Source organism: Sander vitreus, chromosome 9 (genome assembly GCF_031162955.1).
Source record: "Sander vitreus isolate 19-12246 chromosome 9, sanVit1, whole genome shotgun sequence".
Taxonomy (NCBI): Eukaryota; Metazoa; Chordata; class Actinopteri; order Perciformes; family Percidae; genus Sander; species Sander vitreus.
In genome coordinates this window covers 2,411,366-2,433,048 of record NC_135863.1, presented here as the reverse complement: position 1 = coordinate 2,433,048, position 21,683 = coordinate 2,411,366, and the positions used below count along the sequence as shown (strand labels likewise).

General features: G+C 40.6%; 1 protein-coding gene across 2 annotated transcripts in view; it reads right to left on the bottom strand.

The window, feature by feature from the left end:
- Nucleotides 1-20,243, bottom strand: part of LOC144523047 (tensin-3-like) — a 61,343-nt gene extending 41,100 nt beyond the window's left edge. For both annotated transcript variants that reach the window (XM_078258335.1, XM_078258337.1), the window contains exons 1-11: nt 20,079-20,243; nt 15,937-15,987; nt 14,921-15,043; nt 14,599-14,663; nt 12,360-12,443; nt 10,671-10,783; nt 9,728-9,788; nt 9,556-9,631; nt 8,109-8,238; nt 7,329-7,394; nt 5,168-5,272 (exon numbers count right to left, since the gene is read on the bottom strand). In XM_078258335.1, coding sequence (XP_078114461.1) covers nt 5,168-5,272; nt 7,329-7,394; nt 8,109-8,238; nt 9,556-9,631; nt 9,728-9,788; nt 10,671-10,783; nt 12,360-12,443; nt 14,599-14,663; nt 14,921-15,043; nt 15,937-15,987; nt 20,079-20,228 — 1,024 coding nt within the window. In that variant the 5' untranslated portion in view covers nt 20,229-20,243. The remainder of the gene's footprint in view (nt 1-5,167; nt 5,273-7,328; nt 7,395-8,108; nt 8,239-9,555; nt 9,632-9,727; nt 9,789-10,670; nt 10,784-12,359; nt 12,444-14,598; nt 14,664-14,920; nt 15,044-15,936; nt 15,988-20,078) is intronic.
- Nucleotides 20,244-21,683: the final 1,440 nt, after the last annotated feature.

Sequence of the window (21,683 nt, the reverse complement as noted above, 5' to 3'; positions counted from 1 at the left end):
TTGGTGTCAGAAGTGATGAAGTCGGAGCAAGCAAAGCAAACAAACAATCTTATATATTTAATGATGGAAAATGTATTTGCAGCATCATTTTCTGCATCATCGTCTGCTGATATTCAATTAACGCTTCTTTTTAGGAGAGTATTGTAATTAAACATGTTCAACTGAACTGTACATCAAAATATAAACTTTTCTTTATATATTTCATTATCAGTCACTTTTTGGATTAATCAATTAATGATGTGGTCTACAAAATGTAAGAAAACACTGAAAAGTATGGATATTGAATTTACAATCAAGAAAAACATTTGAAAACTATGAAAAAAATGCAAATATTCACATTTAAGAAGCTGAAAGAACGTTTGCTTAAAAAAAGACTTAAATTGTAAATCGATTATCAAAATTGTCGACGATGCAATTTTCTTTTTGACTAATTGTTTCAGCTGTGATATAAATTCCTAGTTTTCCCTAAAAAGTGTGCTGCCGTTCCACCAATCAGAGGTTTACGGCAGCGTATATATGTGGCCTTAGAGGCAAAACCCAAATCACAAAGCGTATCGCAGGGACGTCACGGTAACAACTGAAGGTGATGTAAAGGAGCATATCAACATTTTGGTTTTATATTAACTCCCTCTTCTCTAGTCTGTAATATGGCAGCGGCACAGAAGACACTTATGATTTTAGTGAGTAAATCAAAGTTAAACTGTAAAATATTAACTAGATGTAGAAAGTACAGCCTTATACTGAAGATATTCTTACAACATATGACTCCATACCTGAAACACTACTGTATATGATTCACTGTGACGCACACACACAAACACACATACCAGCCATCACTCCAGACACACTCCATAAGTAGATAACACAGGGCCCCTTTGTGTAGGCTGGCGGCGGATGCATACGTGTGTAGTTGTGTATGTGTGTGTCATGCAAAGGACGTGTCTGTCATAGACATGTACCTGAGGTCAGATAGAGCTGATTGCACACACACACGCACACGCACGCTTGCACACACGCCCACACGCACGCACGCACGCACACACGCACGCACACACACACACACACACACTGAGACACACACACACACACACACACACACACACTGAGACACAGAGAGACACACACACATACTACTGGAAACATTCTAGAGTTTAAACAATTACATGATAAATCAAGTAGTTAATCAACACAAAATCAATCTTCTGCTATAACGATAATTTATTCATCATTTAAGTCATTTTTTCAAGGAACAATTGTGAGAATGTGCTGCTTTTTTAGTCAAATATGATACTAAACTGAATATATTTGTTTATTCTTTTTTATTTTCTAACATTTTGTAGATCAAATAATGAATCTACTAAGGAAAACTATTGTTATTTGCACCCCTAAAACAAACCAGACAGTGCGTATTAGAACTCAACAAGCAAGCAAGCTGTTTTCTGATAAAGGTTGTTACATAAAGATGAAATAAGACTCGTACAGTGAATGCAACAGTGCATACCAGAGCTGTATGAGCACAGCCTCTTAAGTCCAGAGAGGCAATAAAACCTAAATACCAGACATGCATGGTAAAACCTCACAGCTGGTCTATAAGATCTCTCACACAGATGTACAGTAGCCTACACACACACACACACACACACACACACACACACACACTTAGAAACACTCCGTATAACGTTAACAATACTGTAAGAACTTCAGTAAAAAAGACACTAAAATGCCAAACTAGCATCATGAAGCTGCTTACTTACTCACCGGCAGTCACTCGGAGGGTAAACTTTCACTATTCCCACAGCGGATTAGAAACAGGATGGAAATGCTTGCTGAAGCCTCCCTTCGGAGTCAGAGAAAGAGGAAAAGAGAAACAGATGACAAGCTGAAAGGAAAGAGGGGGCAAGGACGAGGACAGAATGAAAAGGATGCAGATAGAGGGTAAAACGAGAGGCTGAAAAGATTCAGAGTTTAGTTGAAGTTGCTCCCCTGCTGTCGTCCTCTCAGGCTGCCACAGGAAGACAAGCAAAGAACATTCTTTCTCTTAAGGTGCTAACAGCCCCCCCTGTATCCCCCCCTCCTACTCTCTCTTTCCCCTCGCTCATGTCACTCCTTCCTCGCCTGCTCCGTCCCGGCACTACGAATCCCCGCCTTCCCCGTCACTACAAAATCAGCCTTGCTTTGCCTCATCCCTCCTCCTCTTTCCTCCCCCCCCCCGCATCCTGTCCAGGCTGACACAGGTAGGTAATGCTGTGCAGAGAGTGTGCGCTCATGCATTTTGTTTATGTCTACAGGGGGGAAAAGCATTGAACTGACGGGTGGATCATTCACTAGACTGCATGCAAGCACATAATATCTGCACACAATCACACGCAGGTGGAAGAGTTTGTGCAACGCACACATATGCACTTTTGAAGAACAGAAACACAAAGCACAAGGACCTTGAGCTGGCCAAATACGGAGATGGGGAATGTAAACATGGGGGCGGGCTCTGGGGAGACTTGTGTGCCAAAGGGGGAAGGGGACATATTAGACAAATTGCAACCTGCAACTTGAACCTGAAAGCAGCACGCTTCAGCTGGGAAAAGAGAGACCAGATAAAGGGGAAGAGAAGAATAGAAGAGAGTAAAAGAAGAAGGGGAGATGGAGTGATAGAAGTAGTGGAGAGGAGGGGTGTGAGTGGGCTGAGAGGGTAAAGTAGAACCACCTGTGGTTGAAAACAACATTCTTGTGACTGGCTGCGTTGCTAACTGGCTGGCACCCTCATTATGCTCATGTGCATGCGTGTGTGCTGGGGCGGTTAAACGTAATGGCCGTGTGTGTGTGTTTGCGTTCATGTGAGCGTCTGTGTAAATGTGTGTTTACATGCCACTTTTCTGCATTTCTACCCCAGTGATCGGTCCATCTAAATTACATGGCTGGCAGAGCAGATTTAGCAACAGCATAAAACAGCTGGAACTGAAACGTCAACCGCCGCTTTAAGTGATTGTTTCAGCTGTCTGGATGTGTGTTTTTGTGTTGGTGTTGTTCTGTGTGTGTGTGTGTGTGTGTGTGTGTGTGTGTGTGTGTGTGTGTGTGTGTGTGTGTGTGTGAACCGTTATTCTAACTAAATGGAAACTCTTTGAAAAACAGCCACCTCCAAATACACGGGTCTGGTGTGGCTGCTGTCTAGATGATTGTCGTTACGTCCAATCCCTGGAACGTCTCTGTGACCACAACAGTTGTAAACTGTCACACCGATGACAAGACAATTACCCACAGCACTGACCACAGTGAAGGCCAGAGTCTAAACAGACCTGCTCAGAGACTGGATCTGCACCCACAGAGGCATACAACTTCTCAAGAGCAGCCAGAGATATACATTAAAAGGTGTCGTCCGGCTACTGTCGCCCGCAGAAAATCAAGTGAAGATAATTACCTCTACTGAAGAGTCCATCGTGTTTTTTTAATCCTCAGTGGTCTCCTTGGTTACAAGCAACCGGTGGAGGAGGGGTGGGTGCGGTGCGCAACCACGAAAGGCTTGTATCATGTGGATGTACCGACAGTGTTGTTGTCATTACTTAGAATTCCTCATGGGGGAGACAGAGACTACGCACTATAGCTTTAACAAATTTTTTGGGGAAGAAAATCTCCATGACAAGCTAAAAAAAAAAACATAACTTTGACATATTATCATTTAAAGCTGTTATGGCTAACATGTTATTAAACAGCTGTCTATTCCCACATCCACCTGGTGGTGTCTGTGTCCACCTGATGAATTTAAGTCCAATATTCACTCTACATTTTTAGCTCCATTTTTGGTCTCCACCAACTCCTGAGGGAAATAGTTGGCTCTTTAGCTGCTAAATGTTCCACTTGCTTCACCAGCTAGTTACTAACTGTGTCTGTCGGACATTTGGTGTTGGGCAGGTTAGTGTACAGTGGGTTTATCAGAGCTTGTTTGCTCAAAACATCTGCCGGAAACACTGAGCTAAAAAAAAGTATAAAAGCCCCATCGAGTTGATAAAAATTCTCTGTCTCAGCACTGAGATCGACTCTTTTGATTTATTCTAAAAAACAGTACAAAACAACAGTATTGGTTAGAGGACCTTTAAAGAACTATAGCCATCATTTGGGAACAATGTAAAAGGGGTCACTCGTAGTGATGAACCTACAGAGAATAATCTGCTTACTCTGCAGCTCCCCTCATTACAGAACTTTATTGTGAGTTTCAGCCATAGACTGTATGGTTTCAGCTCATTGTTCAACTTTAATGTTTCAGTTCATTTTTACAGCTCTCATGGCTTCATTTCAGGCCACAGCGGACAGCGTGAACATAGTGGAGCATTTAGCAGCTAAAGAGCCAGATATTTCTCTCTGGAGTTGTTGGAGGCCAAAATATACGGAAGCCCTGAGAGGCAAGTCAGAATGTATTTTTCTTCTGTTGATCTATTTTCTAAGTCTGATCTAAAGTTTTTTCACTCCTGTGTTTATGACTTGAATTTTGGCAGGTGACTTTTTTTTCTGTCAGGATCATATTTCAAGTGTTGTAATACTCATACCTTGGGTTTAAAGTGCATGAAAAAATTTAAACTAGCCTGAAAGAGAACATGAATGCTTTTAGTCCATTTTAGAACATGGGGTAGTGGTGCACTTCAGCCTCTTGTGTCCACAACGAGTAGTACAACAACAAACAGAAATGATCCTCTCACACAAAAAAGATTTTAACTGCCAAAACCTTCTTTTTTTTGACATTTTAACAGATAAATAAGTAACTTAGAAAGATTATCCTGGCAAATCCTTTTTTTTTTTTTTTTTTTTAAACCTGTTCGTATGTCATAAACAGGAGAGAGAACAATTTAGATCTGACTTAGAAAATGGATCACCAGAAGGGTTTTTTTTCCCACTCTCAGGGCTTCCGTACAATCTTTGTTGTTCCGTAGATAAAACTTAACAAAAAAAAAACATTGGTATGGTATTTTAAAAGTCAGAATTAAGCTGCCCTAGTTTTACAAAGAACGCCATGGTAACAGAATAAAGGTCACGATTATGTAAGAGCAGAGCAGAAAAGTTTATAATTTTCGCTGATAAATCTGGTCTTAAGTCACAATAGGAATCCAGAACAGGAAGAGAAAGTGAAAGTAAGACAAACAGATAAAGAAGTTATGATTAAAAACATTAAAATGCACCTCACCTGTTTCAAGAGAAGACATGTCTTGATATGAATCTCTTCTAACCAAAGGGTCCAAGGTGTCATAGTCCACTGTCACACAGCGGCCGTTGTGCCACAGCTCTCTGCCTGCACATGGAAATGACAAACAGACCAGCAGACAAACTGGTCAGGAGTCAGTTAAACAACAACGACACACACACACACACACACACACACACACACACACAATAACACCAGCTGATGCATAGACGTGTACCTGAGGTCAGATAGAGCTGATTGCACACACACACACACACACACACACACACACACACACACACACACACTAAAAACAGCTGATGCCAGAGCTCATTTCAAATTGGATTTTAGAAATAATGTGAGCATTAATTTAGTTTTTTGTTGGATGTGTCCATCAGTGTGTGTGTGTGTGTGTGTGTGTGTGTGTGTGTGTGTGTGTGTGTGTGTGTGTGTGTGTGTGTGTGTGTGTGTGTGTGTGTGTCTGTGTCTGTGTCTGTGTGTGTGCTCTTGTTTAACTATATTCGTGGGGTATACAGTATACTTGTGTATACTTTGGCTTTGTGGGGCCAAAATGCTGGACCCCACAACTTTAAAGGGCTGTTTGAGGGTTAAGACTTGGTTTTAGGATTAGGGTTAGAATTAGTTTCTGGTTAGCGTGAGGGTAAGGGTTAAGGTTAGGCATTTAATTGTGATGGTTAAGGTTAGGGTAAGGGGCTAGGCAATGCATTATGTCAATGACGGGTCCCCACAAAGATAATGAAACGCACTGTGTGTGTGTGTGTGTGTGTGTGTGTGTGTGTGTGTGTGTGTGTGTGTGTGTGTGTGTGTGTCTGAATGAGTGTGTGTGTCCTGGTTTTTCCCCGCCTGTGTTTCCCCCTTTACAGTATCTCCAATCTGAATTCCTGTCAGATGCGTGTGTGTGTGTGTGTGTGTGTGTGTGTGTGTGTGTGTGTGTGTGTGTGTGATAACTGCTCATATTGCTTCCTGTTGGGAGGCGAGGAGTGTGATTGTGCGTGCTGAGGGCCAGTTTGGCTGTTCCAACCTCCTCATGGTGTCCAACACTGCCCCCAACTGTTGAACTTGCTGAATATGTTTTTCATTCATAAGTAGTGAGAGTCTCTGTGTGTGTGTGTGTGTGTGTGTGTGTGTGTGTGTGTGTGTGTGTGTGTGTGTGTGTGTGTGTGTGTGTGTGTGTAATGTCTCAAACTGAGTCATTTCTGTCTCTTCTGCTTGAATTAGGAGACACAGTGATGCTTGGTGCAGTCTTTGTTCATCTGTAGCACCTGTAGCCCAAATAATGTGTCTGTGTGGATGAGTGTTGTCTGTGAATGTGTGAATGTGTGAGTGTGTATAGTTCTGGGAGTCCAGGTGTTTGGATGTGTCAGTTCCAGCGATGGGCTCAGAAGAAGATAAATTGAGGAGTCACGAGATAAATGACAACAAAGGAAAGCAAAAATGTCTTTTTTCTCTCCAATTTCTTCTAATCTGTACTTGTTTTCTTGTAGATTACTGGATAATGTTACGTCTAAGAGTTTTTTTTTTTTTTAAAAGAACAACAGAAAACATTGCAACCTGCAACTTGAACAGAAAACTAAATATAATATTTACAATGCGAACTGGTGATGAGGGTCTAGTTTAAGGGGCCACAAGCCAAAAAGGTTGGGAACCACAGAGTTAGAGAAGATTTGTTTTGTACATTTTTGGCAATCATAGGTGTAAAAGGTTCACTTGTTTTAATTTACACATTTTTCTTTACTTATCCCTAATGCTGTCTGGCCGTGCAAAACATTTGATGCTGTCTCAGCTGTCTTTTTGCTTAAATAAATAAGAAATTGTGGAGTATTGTGGGCGCAAGGCCTAAACATAGGGGAAGTTTTTAAACCAAAAGATAGTAGTGTAGATGTTGCCTGAGTACAGCCTCACAGAGCTGCAGAGCTGTAGTCTATTGTGTCCTTTAAAAAATAAAATAATTATTTAAAAAAAAAATGAACCAATAGGCTATATAGTGGATCCTGGATCAGAGCTTGGCAAAACCTCTAAAAAAAACATCTGAAACACATTTTCACCTGCATTTTTACTCTCTGTTCTTTTATCCAGTTCCCTGTAGTAATGTTTGCTGGTGCCTTTTGTTATTGTATCTGCAGGCTTCAGGAAAAAAGTTTACCTGTTATCTTTTCAGGGCTGTCAGAAAGCAACAGTTCTACTTTTCCATCTTCTGGGAACCGGGGATCTGTAATATTAACACGAAAAAAACCTCAGACAGCTGGACAGTTAACTTGGCACACTGGACATATTTCCATGTTCACACATGCAGCACAGCTGATACGTGGGTCCAAGGTTAGTTCAGTTGAGTCATATTTACATTGGAGGAAGAGTGAAGGATTTAACAGCTACAGATTAAAGTGCTCATATTATGCTTTTTGGCTTTTCCACTTACCTTTATTGTGTTATATATCTTTTTGTGCACGTTATAGGTTTACAAAGTGAAAAAGCCCAAAGTTCCCCCCAAAGGGACTTACCATCTCCAACAGAAAACAGTGTTCACAAACTGCTCCAAACAGCTCTGTTGTAGTCCAGCCTTTACTTCAGAGACAAACGTGGTCACTTTGTAACACACGTTATAATGCTCGCCTAGCTGCTAGCGTGGCACGCCCTCATACTCTGCTTCTGACTGGCTAGTAGTCCTTACCGAGGTACTGCACATGTGCGACTCCCAACAAAGATGGAACAGAAGTGCGATGCCTCACTCTGTAGCTAAAACAGAGAGCTCAACACACAGGGTGAAAAGAGGAGCTGCAGCAATGTGCAGCACAACAAAAAGATGGTGTATTCTGAAATAAAACCTCTAAATACAATTATGAACCTGAAAATGAGCATAATATGAGCACTTTAAGATGGATGTTGCAGCAGAGTGTGATAATGGCAGTGTGTAGGTTATAAATACCTTCACTGGCACAGTCGAGGTCCGCCTTACAGAAGGTCAGGCTGTTTCCGTGTACGAGTCCCGTATGAAACTGGAGACGGAAGACGACCTGCCGGCTGGCTGAGCGGCTGTTTTTATCATAACAAAGCACCTGAAACCAGAAAGAAGATGACACAGTGTCCTCTATGTGCTGCTCGTATCTCATTCACACATAGGTATAATCTATTAGAGCTAAATAAGAAGTCAGTTCATAACCACTTCCCGTCAATTTGGTTTATGAATGAGAACTGTTGAAGCTGTGATTTAGATTTGTTTTCAGATTTTCATTCATTTTATGATTTGTAAATTTCTAATTGTTAATTATTAATTCCCTGAAAGATTTCTCTAATAATTTCCGAGATTTGTCGACCGTGGCCGGGTTAGCTCAGTCGGTAGAGCAGGCGCACATATGTAGACGGTTTACTCCTCGACGCAGCAGGCCGCGGGTTTTACTCCGACCTGCGGCCCTTTTCTGCATGTCATTCCCCCCCTCTCTCCCCTTTCATGTCTTCATCTGTCCTGTGAAAATAAAGGCCTAAAAATGCCCCAAAAAAAGAATCTTAAAAAAAAAAGTAAAGTAGGGATTGACCGATACTGGGTTTTAGTAGTTAATGAAACTGATATAACCGATATTTGGAACCGATATGCCTTTACAGTGAAAATGAAAATCTTTAAGTCAAAATTAAGATTTTGGAATGTTAAAACATCCCAACACAAAACTTTGTTTAAATGCTTGAAGCAATTATTTAATACATTAGAACCTTTCAACATAATAGCCAGTAACAGAGAGTCAGAGAGTGTTGTGGGCGGGACATTAAGTCAGACTCAGTGGTGAGAGAAACCGAAGCAGAGGGACAGACTCAGAGCTGTAGCTGAGCCAAAGTAGAACACTTTAATTCATTAACTTTATCGGTTATCAGGCAAATAAAACGCAGATACAGATAATCTGCAAACTGCCTAAAAATGGCCCGATAATCGTCCAGGGCCAATAATCGGTCTATCCCTACTTGAAAGAATAATACAATTTGTTGCAAATGTTAGGGGAAAAAAGACAGCGGCAAGCTAAGTTTTAAATAATAGAGACATAAATCATAATTACTCAGCTTTAATCTGAGCTTTCCTTTCAAAGAAATTCCTATTTATTTTATTTATATTACTATATAACAATTTATATATTTTTTTTTTCCAGGAAACCTCTTCAAGTTATTTAGGAAATAAAGATCTGTGTCACCTAAAAGATTATAAATACACAAACAAACAAATAAATTGGTAAGATAATTGCAAAAAGTCAGGTTTGCTGCAAGGTTGGCTTCTAGTAGTTCTCAATAATGAATCATTATTCATATATGTGCCTTAAACTGCAGAAATATAATAATGACCTTTAAATATAAACCTAAATAACCTCATAATGTAGTAGATCACCACTCACCATGATGTCCCCTTTGAGCAGCTGAGCTGGCTGGAGCACAATGTAGAGGCGGTCTGTCTGAGCCGCATTAACGTGGCTGAGAGGGATATAAACGCACATTACACCGTATCCTCTTCTGAACAACACCCTGTCATGTTTACAGATTATTATGGGATTTGATGGGATTTCTTACTAGACTGCTGATGTGCAAACAGGTTGTAGACTCTGGTAGACTCTCAGGAAGAGACAACATGCTGTCAAGAGGAAGAGTTTAATCACAAAACATGGCAATCGTTTGACTTTTTGGACTTAAGAACACATTTTAAATTATAAGCATCTTATTTCCTTCTTTTTCCTTAACAAGATAAAAAAAAAAAGAAAAAAAAAAAAAGAAGAAGAAGAAGAATACAACAGGCTGGCCCTTTCTTCTGCTGTTTATCTACTTAGCTTTCTCTAATTCAGATCAGACATCTGCTCCTTACCTCCATCTGGTCTTATTTTGGGAAGACCGTGAAGAACAACATACAGGAGGAAAGACGGAGAGGGTGTGTGTGTGTGTGTGTGTGTGTGTGTGTGTGTGTGTGTGTGTGTGTGTGTGTGTGTAATGTCTTAAACGGAGTCATTTCTGTCTCTTCTGCTTGAATTAGGAGACACAGTGATGCTTGGTGCAGTCTTTGTTCATCTGCAGCACCTGTAGCCCAAATAATGTGTCTGTGTGGATGAGTGTTGTCTGTGAATGTGTGAGTGTGTGTAGTTCTGGGAGTCCAGGTGTTTGGATGCGTCAGTTTGAGCAGTGGTTCCCGGCGAGGGGGTCAGAGGAAGATAAATTGGAGGAGTCACGAGATAAATGACAAAAAGCAAAAATGTATTTTTTCTCTCCAATTTCTTCCGTTTTCTTGTAGATTACTGGATACGAGTAAAAAGAACAACAGAAAACATTGCAACCTGCAACTTGAACAGAAAACTAAATATAATATTTACAATGTGAACTGGTGATGAGGGTCTAGTTTAAGGGGCCACAAGCCAAAAAGGTTGGGAACCACAGAGTTAGAGAAGATTTGTTTTGTACATTTTGGCAATCATAGGTGTAAAAGGTTCACTTCTTTTAATTTACTAAAACACATTTTTCGTCTTACCTCCATCTGGTCTTATTTTGGGAAGACTGTGAAGGACAACACACAGGAGGAAAGACGGAGAGGGACACATCCTCAGTCCTCCCTTTAACATGCTCCCCAGCATCCACACATACCTGAGAGCACATAGAAATGTACAGTAATTATTCTTGTACCCTGCCGTGCCTGAATTAACCAAGAAAAGGTGCCAGTACCCTAATTAAGCAACTGCATGACCCCGAATAGTAATTGGACCTAAGGAACCTGATTTGACCTCTCAGTTCAATCTTCTAATGTTACGTAATACATTTGGCCAGCTATTTTCATAAATGGACATTTCAACCTCTCCGTTTTCAAAAATAACATCGTGCACAGCTGTCAGTTTTCAGAAAAGTGTTCGTTTACATGTACTTGTGTATATATACCGTTAATGCCGTAAAGAGCATGACCAACCTGTAGGTGGGAGTGTAACACGAAGCTCAAGCCCACGTTAGCCAATCAGAATCCCAAAAATAGCAACAACTGCAACGAATCACTTCCACTTTCTCTCTCTCGGCTGCCTAAACCTCAGTTTGTCTCAGTTTACATGCAAACGTGCAAACGAAGATCTCAAAAATATCCACTCTGGCCGGAGTTTTTAGAAAGACTCGTTTTCAGAGGCAAATTCTCCATTTGCGTGTAAACGAAGGGCACAAACGAAGGGAAATGTCTCCGGTTTTCAAAATAACCATGTACGCGTAAACAGGGCCTCAGTGTCTGAACATTTGGTTATGAAACACAAAGGATTATTTCATTCTGGGCTATATATATTGCATAGAATTGGTTGATTTCTCCCAATAAATCATGATATATATCAACAGATTCTCACTCCCATGTCATAAAATACGGACGCTTGGTCAGGTGCCTTTGTCGTTGTTATTGTCACTAAAAGTCTCCTTTAGCGTCATATAACGCGCTTTAACTAAACGCGCTTGGTCGGGACTATTGGCGTCCCTTTTGACACAGTTATGTTAAGGAAAAGGTTGTGGGTGGGTTTACGTTTCCGTGACATGCGGGAATGGGACGGTTGAGTTTAGGAAAAGGTCGTGAGCGGGCTTGTTTCCGTGACACACGGGACTAACGGGACGGTTAAAGAAGAAAGACGGTTAAAAGGTGAAAGTCCTGTGTTGTTTGACCCATCTGCCATCCCAACCAACCTCCCAACGCGGAATTTTGGCCTTACATACTACTCGCTAAACCCCGTGTACATGCTGCCGGTACGTTATACAAATACGCTGAAGGGCGCTTTTTTCGTCGCTTCAGATGAAACGTTTTGTTTTCTATAATGTTGTGTTTTCTGAAATGCTGTTGTGTTTTGTCCTTAAGGTCCACCGTATATATATAGCCTATTTTGGTATAAATATCAGCCTGTCTGTGATATCAGCCTATTAATAATACTGTTAATAACAATTACAAGTGCAGATACAAGAGTCTATATAAGAGTCTATCCAATATGTAAAAGTATCTGAAATAACTTTATGAATGGATTAAAGTGTGCTTTTCATCAAGTCAGTCTCCTAGTTTCACCACCTCATTGTAGATGTATTATAGCAACTATTTCACAAGAGCATAAATCATGTGATTAGTGTCAGTCACAGCAGTTCAGAGGCTAAGACTTGAACCAGAGTTGACCTTTGACCTGCAGTGATCCTACTCAATCAACCATGTTCTTACCGTTTCTGTGACGGGGTCATCAGAGCAGACACTTTGTCATTGTAGAACCTCCTCATGGCAAAGTGGTCCAGAGAAAGGTCTGCACTGAGAGAGAGGCAAATACTCAGATGGTGATGCGTGTAACACTCCTCAGTTCACCGAAATGACAAAATACTGTTTTCTGCTTTACCTGCCGTAGTGTCTAGTAATGAAAAAAAAAAACTATCTGCATGACTTGAACTTGTGAATCTGGTTTTCTTTTGTAATGTTGTAACTTTATAAATCATGTGATTCTCAAGCCTAGGCATACGTGCACTCACTCACAAGCACATAGAGTGACAATGGTCACAATCAGATATTTCTCAACAGCGAGTTAGCTTTTCAGTCATGAACAGCACGCACGCACGCACACACACACACACACACACACACACACACACACACTCACACACACACACACACATACATTCATGCACACCAACAGTGCAGAAATCTTCCAGATCTTCCACTTTTTCCTGCATTTTTAGTTGACACTGATTTGCCTCAAACTGACCTTTCCCTCCATCCCATGATTAGATGTGTAAATGAGGATGTTAATAACTTTTAATAAGTTACATCTACAAGATAAAATAGACGATATATAACCACATGAACCGCAAAGGCTGTACTGTTTGCTCTAAAAATGCTTTTCATTAACATTAACAATGTTTTGTGTCTTCTAGGCCCCGGACTCTGTCATGCAGGTACATTTAGAGTAAATATTTTACTGGTGTCCAACGGCAACAGGATCCCTGCCCCAAAATCAAATTACAGTCTAGTTCAAAGTCTCTTCAATCAACCACCTTGCCCTTTGGCTGGTGAAGACGTGCAGCAGATAAGCCTCTGTTCACTCTATTCTGTCAGTGCTCTTTGTTCTGCAAACACATAAACATAAACTGTTTCATTAGGATTCACCCTTTGGGAAACAGAAAGATCTGTGCCAAATTGAATTCCAATATAGCTGTTGACTAGCCTGGATGCCAGCCGAACTTAGCCCCGCCCACAACATTTGAGGTTGGGAAGTTCAGTCTGGACTTGATCCGTTGTGGAGCAGCTATGCTCGAACCAGAGCTGTTTGGACCAATCAAATTGTCAGGGCGGGCTTTATACGATGATGGACAGATGATCAACAGTAACGTAATCAATCACGTCATCAAAGAGCGCTTGGGTTGAATTTGTTTACAACTCCGTTGCTCTGATTGGTTGGAGGTCTATCCAATTGAGTGCAGAGGCATTTTCTTTCCTGGTTCGGCTGAAACATGCCCCATAATCACAGCCCAATGGAGCAGTATCTGACTCATATTCCGACTAAAATCTGAGTATGACAACATCAGGCTAGCTGTTGACATATCTGGGACAAATGTTAGATGGAAGGGCAGACCAGTCAGCATTGATATCTTATGTGGAAATCATGCAGCATGTGTTGCAGTACGTTAAACAAGTTGACACTGAGACTGACACTGACCTGGTAATGTCATACCCAAAATCTGTACAAGTATAAGAAAACAGCCACACAAATGTCTCCAAATGACACCTGTGCACGTTTGGCTCAATACATGGGCACACTAGAGTTTCTTTTACTCCTATAGGCACTGATCGGCTTGATGACCCGCATTTTATACAGGGAGGTACAAGTGCCCATATATCTTTCACTTGATCTACTTTATTTTCTTATTTTTTTAGCCACACTCGCATCATAGCTACGGGACGGCAATGTCAGTTGTTGGTCCACCGCTTTGGTGCAGCCTGAAACTTCTTGACAACTACTGAATGGATTGGCATGAAATGTGGTGCAGACATTCACGATTCCTGCAGGATAAATTGTAATAACTTTAGTGATCCTCTGACTTTTCATCTAGCACCATCATCAGAATAAAATTTGAAGTTGTCCAATACTTTGGTTCAGCCTCAGCTGTACTTTGTGTTTAGTGCTAATTAGCGAATGTTAGCATGCTTACACACTAAACTATGATGGTGAACATGGTAAACATCAGCATGCTGGCATTGTCATTGGGACCAAGTTAGCATGTGGGCACTAGCATTTAGCTGACGTACAGACTCACTGAGTTGCTAGCCAGACTGTTTACTGGGATTGTTGTTCAATGTCCCCAAATTTTCGTTGGTTTGCAAATTATTAAAGTTAAATGCTGCTTTATCATCCTTAGCCCTGTACCATTTGATTCACTACTGATTAAATTCGCATGGCATCAGTGTTTGTTACCTGGCTGACATGTTGCTGAAGTGGATGTAAGAAGCCACCAGAACTCCGAGCCGGCCTTTACCTCCCTGTGGAGGACAACCACAGAATCAGGATTAATAAACTTGACATACTCTCAGACAGGGTTCAAAATGAACTTTTTCGACCACCAGCCAAATAGCAAGTGAATGTTTAAATTTGACCAGCCGCTCAATAGATTACCACTGGGGTTTTTTGGATGGTGAGTGAAGAAAATCTACAAGCCATTTGCATATTTTACCAGCATTTGGCTGGTAGATTAGATAGTACATGGATCATTTTGTGCAGAGGAATCAGTGACGTGTACCCTGCAGTGTAACACCAGGACGTGCTTCGGATGTGTTTGCAGCCAGTTCTTCATCGTCGTGCACACACTGAAGATCTGCTCCAGGTCAGGGGCCTGGAGATCCAGCCAACCTGTATCCAAAACCTCACAGACAACCCACACATACTGTAACATACACTGCAGCTATTTTGTATCATCAGCAGGGTTTTGTACTTTTGCATTTTAGCTTAACCTCAATATTTGCCAGAAACCAATCAAAAATGAATTTGCGGCAAACTTGCTTAAAGTGCCCATATTATGAAAAAATCACTTTTTCCCAAAATTGGCAGGGCTTTCTACGTCACTAGCCGAAACGAGGTGGCTAACTGTAGCGTGCTAGCTCATTCTGAATGGCAAAACACTGCTACAACACACACTAGTTCACCATAATACAAAAGAACTACTTACATGTCCCTATTCTGCAGATATTCCACGCAAAGTTGGAAGTGTGCCCTCATTTAGAAGAAGTCTCCCAGCTAATCCTGCCTTGTACTGACTGAAGTTGCAGAAACAAACAGCTAGCTAGCTCATGTAATCCTTAGCTAGCTACTGCGCATGTGCGACTGCCAACAAAGATGTTACAGCAGTGAGAGGTCTCACTCTGTAGCTAAAACAGAGACTTGAACACAGGGTGAAAAGAGGAGCTGCAGCAATGGGTAGTACAACAAAAATATGGTGTTTTTTGAAAATTAAACCATGTAAACCTATCCTGGTACAACCTCAAAATACAATTATGAACCTGAAAATGAACATAATATGGCCACTTTAACTGTTTGCAGCAGGTTTGCCTCAAACAAACAGAATTAAGAATCAATTGTTTGCCATAAGTTTTCCACAAAGTTAGCCAGAAGTCCACCAGAAGTTTGCCACAAACCTAATTTGCATATAAAAATATGACCTTGCAGCAAATTTGTGGCAACATTGCCAAAGGTTAACCACATCTGTTTTCCAAAAACATAAGGGAATGCAACCTCTCAAATTGGTACTTTGGAGTGTACCTTGTGGTTCAATCGGGTGAGAGTTTTGTGTTTCTGTGAGAGGTTGATGACCTGGAGAAAGAAGGAACAATTGTTTAAATGAAAAAGGAAAAAGCGGCACAAGGACAGGTACATTTTAAATTGTATTCAATATTAAAGAATGTTCAACCATATCATTACCCTGGAAATCCAGAGTTCTCGTGAGAGCACAATTTGAATTTGCTCAGCAAGTCACTCTGGCATTGAGTAATGATGCTCATTAACTATGCCCTTGTAGCCGAGCTGCACCAATCACATCGGTGTATCTGATATAGGCGGGCCAGAGGCGAGCTAAACAGATGACAACAGTTTAATCTACCAGTTAGCTCCACTGGTAGCTAAGCGTATGGGTATGCTCTGGATACGTCACCCCACGTGTATTGTTGTGATTGGTCGTAGTGTTATCCAATTGCGTGCAGTGAGATTTTCAAATGCATGCTTGGTGCCGCCCCTCGAGCTGGGCCATTTTCATTACTCAATGCCAGACCCTTAATCTTTCGGATTTGAGTCTGGATTTCCAGGCTACCATATCATCACATCTAAATGAAAATAAAAATAAAATGAAAATGGCACTGAAAGGATAGTGGGTATGGAGCTGGAACTTGTTTACTTATTTACATTTTAAGAGGTTGTGATCTAAGTAAAACAAAATTTCTCATCTCACACTAAAAGTTTTTAATGAAAGTATTTCAAAAGACATTGTTTTACACCATAGAGCTGATGAAATAACTAATATCTCTAATGATGTTTAAATTCAGTCAAAGCAAAAACAAAAAACCTTTATACTGTACATCCTTGAGGATTTCTTAAATCAGGCCTCATGGCACACTTGTAGCTGTGTACTTTTGTATTTTATGGCAACATGGGGAAACACTGCATTAAAAACAAATACAAATTGTTTTTTCATACTTCAAAACCTAACCATACAAACTGTCACTTAAACGTACAATATGTAACTTTCTGCCGCTAGGTGTCTCTCAACCAAAACAATAGATGGTAAACACAGACGTTTGATGACGTTGGGAAGTTGCGTGGAATTATGGGAGTTTTTATTGCTAAACACTATTGTTGATTAAAATGCATCTTTATCTTTCACGTTACGTTTAGTAACGTTTATTCATGTCATGCTAATAAAATGGCTGCAGTTTCCCCAACATAATTACATTTTCTTGATTCAATCTGTATTGGTAGCTAGCTGACCAGTTAGCTAGCTAGTGAGCCAGCAAGCTAACATTAGTGACGTGTTAACGTTAGCAGGTTTTACCAGACTATCACAGTATATTTCACATACCAATGTCACCTTTTGGATTTTACCGGACGGACGGGGTTTGTTGTAACGCTAGCTAGCTACTCAACGAGGCAGAGAGACGGGTGTGGGTGGGGATTGCAGGGGAAATCTCTGCGATGGCGAGCATGTTCGATTGCTGTTGTCAGCAGCTTGAGAACATGTCTCAGCTGCCAGATCTCCCCCTTCACTTTTCTGTTATCTTAACTATTCGTTTTGGTGCTTAACCCACTTGTTGTCGGGTTAATTTACCTAGCTAGCTAACTGTAAAGACAGCTAAACGCGAAGGGGGGGGAATTCGGCAGGGAAGAGATTTACGGTACAAACACCGGTAGCTAACATTATGGATAGGGCTTTGACTTTTGCCCCAAAATCATATTCGAAGTTTGTTTGTTTATTAATATTAATATTCGAATATATTCAAATATTTATTAATAATATTTTGACCATTAAATTCCTTCAGTAAGACCTATATTGGTATAAGTTGTATATGTTCTGTCCACCAGAGGGCAGTGTATCGGTCAATGTCAATAGGCAGGCAATTATTGTATTGTTTTCAGAAGAAAAACACATTGCCGCAACTGTTTTTTTTTTTTTAATGAAAAGGTGTGTGCATCGAGCCGGCGTGTGTGTGTGTGTGTGTGTGTGTGTGTGTGTGTGTGTGTGTGTGTGTGTGTGTGTGTGTGTGTGTGTGTGTGTGGGTGTGGGGGGAGTGTGTGTTGTGAGAGAGTGATGGTGATTACCGGTAGCTTCAGAGCTAGTAGCGACTCTAGAGACATAGTGAGAGAAACAAATCGTCTCCCCTGTGTTTTCTGACCACGGTGGGAAATCTGGAGCGGGAAAAGTTAACCCTCTCCTTGATTTTACGTTGTCTATGTAGAAAGAGAACCAGGAAATGAGTCGGGGGAAATACGCTACCAAGCCGCGGCGGAGCGACATGCGGCGCCGCGACGTGTAGTTACATTTTGAAATGCGCGAAAAAGCCTCGGAATCTGAATTTAAAACAAGGTTTTGTTTCAGGTTCGAAATTCAAATATTAAGGGCTGCCTAATATTCGTTCAAATATCATTGTTTTTTTAAATATTCGAATTATATTCGAATAATGAAGTTCGGAGTCAAAGCCCTAATTATGGATGGCCAATGTTGTGACTAGGATGCCTGGGTCTGCTATTCTCTGTTTCCCGACACTTCATTAAACTGCCGTTAGCGCCGTTAGCACCCGGCACCGGCTGGGGCTAACGGTAACTAGCTATTGCTACATGTCCCGGCTGTGTTGTCAGCTATCATCCCGAATGAAGTCTCTTTGTGCCGGGGGAGTGAGGCAGGCAGAGCGGGGTGTGCTAGCTGGCTAAATTAGCATTAGATTAATCGTCTATCTATACAGCTAACGTTAACGTTACTAGTTAACTTATTCGTGGGTTAGCCCGGCGCTGCTTTTATCCATGGTCAAAACAATCATACTACTAATAACTTTATGAGCGTGATGAACGATGTTGTAACCCTATAATGTTATCCACCAAGCATTAGCTAGCATTAACGTTAGCTACTTGTCAAACAGCACATACATTGTAGTAACATTAAACTGGATTAATATTGATATGTATCAATAAATAAGGTTTCTGCTGTATTACTGTGTTGCAACGTGGCATGTAATTAATCACAAAATGATGCATTTTGGCAGAAAAAGCAGTGTTACCAGTATTTTGTTCTGTGACATTGTATAATTTACAATTACTCTCAAACGTAGCATCTGGGTGCCATGTTTTGACGGAAGTTACGAGTAACTAGATGGTGAAAGGTTATATGACGCCACTGACGGGGGACTAAATGAAACGTGACGTGTCTGAAAATAAAATAACAGATTTCTCTGGGTTTGCCATTTGGTGGAAACATCTGGGATAGTGTAAGTACACAACTCAAAAAAATATATATAACAGGTATGGTCGTTTTTAGATATTTTAATGCAGAAAAGTTACATATTGTACCTTTAAACTAGAGAGTAAAACCAACTAACTTACTTTTTTTATATTAAAGGCCCAAACATTTAAAATTTAGGGCGATTTTAAAACATATCATGCATAATTTTCAAAATAAATGTCTCCTTATCCAGGATCTAATGATAGAGTGTCATACAGCATGCTGTACAAATTGTAAAGCAAGACAAATATGTGAATTGGGGCTGGTATAATTAAATTTGACTTGACAAAGTAACCACAAGTTGTTTGAAATGAGAGAAAGCCAATATGACTAGAGGAATGTGCCATTTAAGAATCTGAGGACAAATGTAAAAAAAAAAAAAAAAGATTATTCATTGTACTTTATTGAGGTACTTGAACTTAACTTGAGTACTTCCATTTTATGCTACTTCAACCACTACACAGGATTCGATTCAGAAGAATATAAAGTAAAAAATTAGTCCCACCTTTACCAGCAACAATACCAAAGTGATACATACAGTGCATTGATGAATCAATAACTGTAATCCAATAATATAAAAGGCATTATTCTGAATTGGGCCATTCTGAATAATGAGTACTTTTATTTTGGTACTGTTAGTAGGCTAGATTTCAATGACACAACTGCTCACCAGGAGCCAGGTTCAGTCTGAGGTTTCTGTCTGTTAAAAGGAAGTTTTACTTTGCCACTGTTGCACCAAAAGCTTGATCTTGGAGGGAATTGTTGGGTCTTTGTAAATTATAGTGTGGTCTAGACCCCCTCTATCTGTAAATTGTCCTGAGAAAATTAAATTGAATGCTAATGCTTTCACTCAAATAACGTTTTAAATGCAGGACTTTAACTGTAACAGTGCTACACTCTGAGCACTTTTTTTCCATCTCACCATGTAGTGGTGTCCATGCTTGGACTGCAGCATGTGAATAATCTCCTCCAGGTTCTGCACGTAGATCTCTTCTGGACATTCAGGAGGGCAGAAAATGGTGATGATGCGTTCCGTGATGTAGGTCAAATCGATTCGCTGCGGTTCCTCCATGACTGATCTCGATCACATGGACGCCCTACAGGAAGTGAAATGCAGGGTGTGTGAGAATGAAAAGTCTTGGAAATTTGAGGGAAGTAAGAATTTTTCACTCCAGGTCAGCAAATGTTTGCAGAGCATTTATCTGTGTGTGCTGTATCAGCTGGTACTCCAAGTGAAGCAGGCAAATATCTTTGACCCACACAGATATGCAAGTTCAAATCCGGTCAGCCTTATTAAACCTCAAATCCTTTTACAGGATGTGATGCTAAGTGGGGCCAAGGCCAAACAAAATGAGGAACGGAACCAAAAGCTGAGTCATTGGAAACTTTCACTGAGCTTATGACCAAAGGAGAGGTCACAGAAGGATGATGCTGCCTAAACACCAGAGTGTTACCCTCATTACTCATCAGCACAAACACCCTAAACTAAAGCACAGATTCTGACCAGGCCAGAAAATCATCACCTCAGAATGATAAGATCCTATCTGACTTGAGTTATTCACATGACTGTCACGTTTTGTCTGGCTTTATTTTGAACTGCATTGGTGGTCCTATAATAAAAAAAAGCTCTATCTCCAAAACAATTCTCTAATTCGCTTCTATAAAGTTCCAACTAGGAACTAAGTTCTGCCTCTTTACCATGCTGCCTCATGATTAGGTCATCATTTTGGGATTATGGTTAAAGGTAGTCTCGCATTGCCAGACCTTCTTCCACAGCGCTGCGGAGGAGGGTCTGGCTAGTCCACACAGCAATCCGGGATGGGAGAAAAACGTGCTGTGGTTTATTGGAATTTCTATAAACTAATCACAATCGTCATGGGTGAATCTAAGTGACGGATGGAGCAACGGTGCCTCTGCAAAATAGCCTCTGGAAAGAACTTGTTTTGGTGGAACATGTGAACGTTCAAAGGTTGTCTTAGCCGTGCAACAGAAAACTCAGATTGGACAGATAGTCTAGCTAGCTGTCTGGATTTACCCTGCAGAGATCTGAGGAGCAGTTAACCATAGTCCTCAGAAATTTTAGAACGCCAACACGAAGAAAGTGGAAGGTGACGGACATCCAAAAACGGACATCTGCCGAAAAGAGTGATATCCAAAAAGAGTGATATCCGGCGGAATTTCGGGCAGAACGAGAGCAATCCTGGAAGTGGATCGTCATGGATATAGAGTAGGTTAAAGGAGCTGGAAAGATTGTGAAATCGTGCTCAAATAGAGATTTTAAGACCTCAACATTTATAATTTTATCAAAGGCCGTCTTAATGACACTGATTCATTAAAATCTGTTTTTATCTTGTTTGTAAAAGCTGAACTTTACTACAAGCTAGCAGCTAGAATGAATGTTATTATTACTAACACAAAGTTATTGAGTTAGAGGTGACAGCAATTAGACCAAATCTTAAAGGAATAGGTTTTTGTGGTTTTTATGTGGATTAAACAAAACAGATATCATGTTCATTTGTGAGCTTTA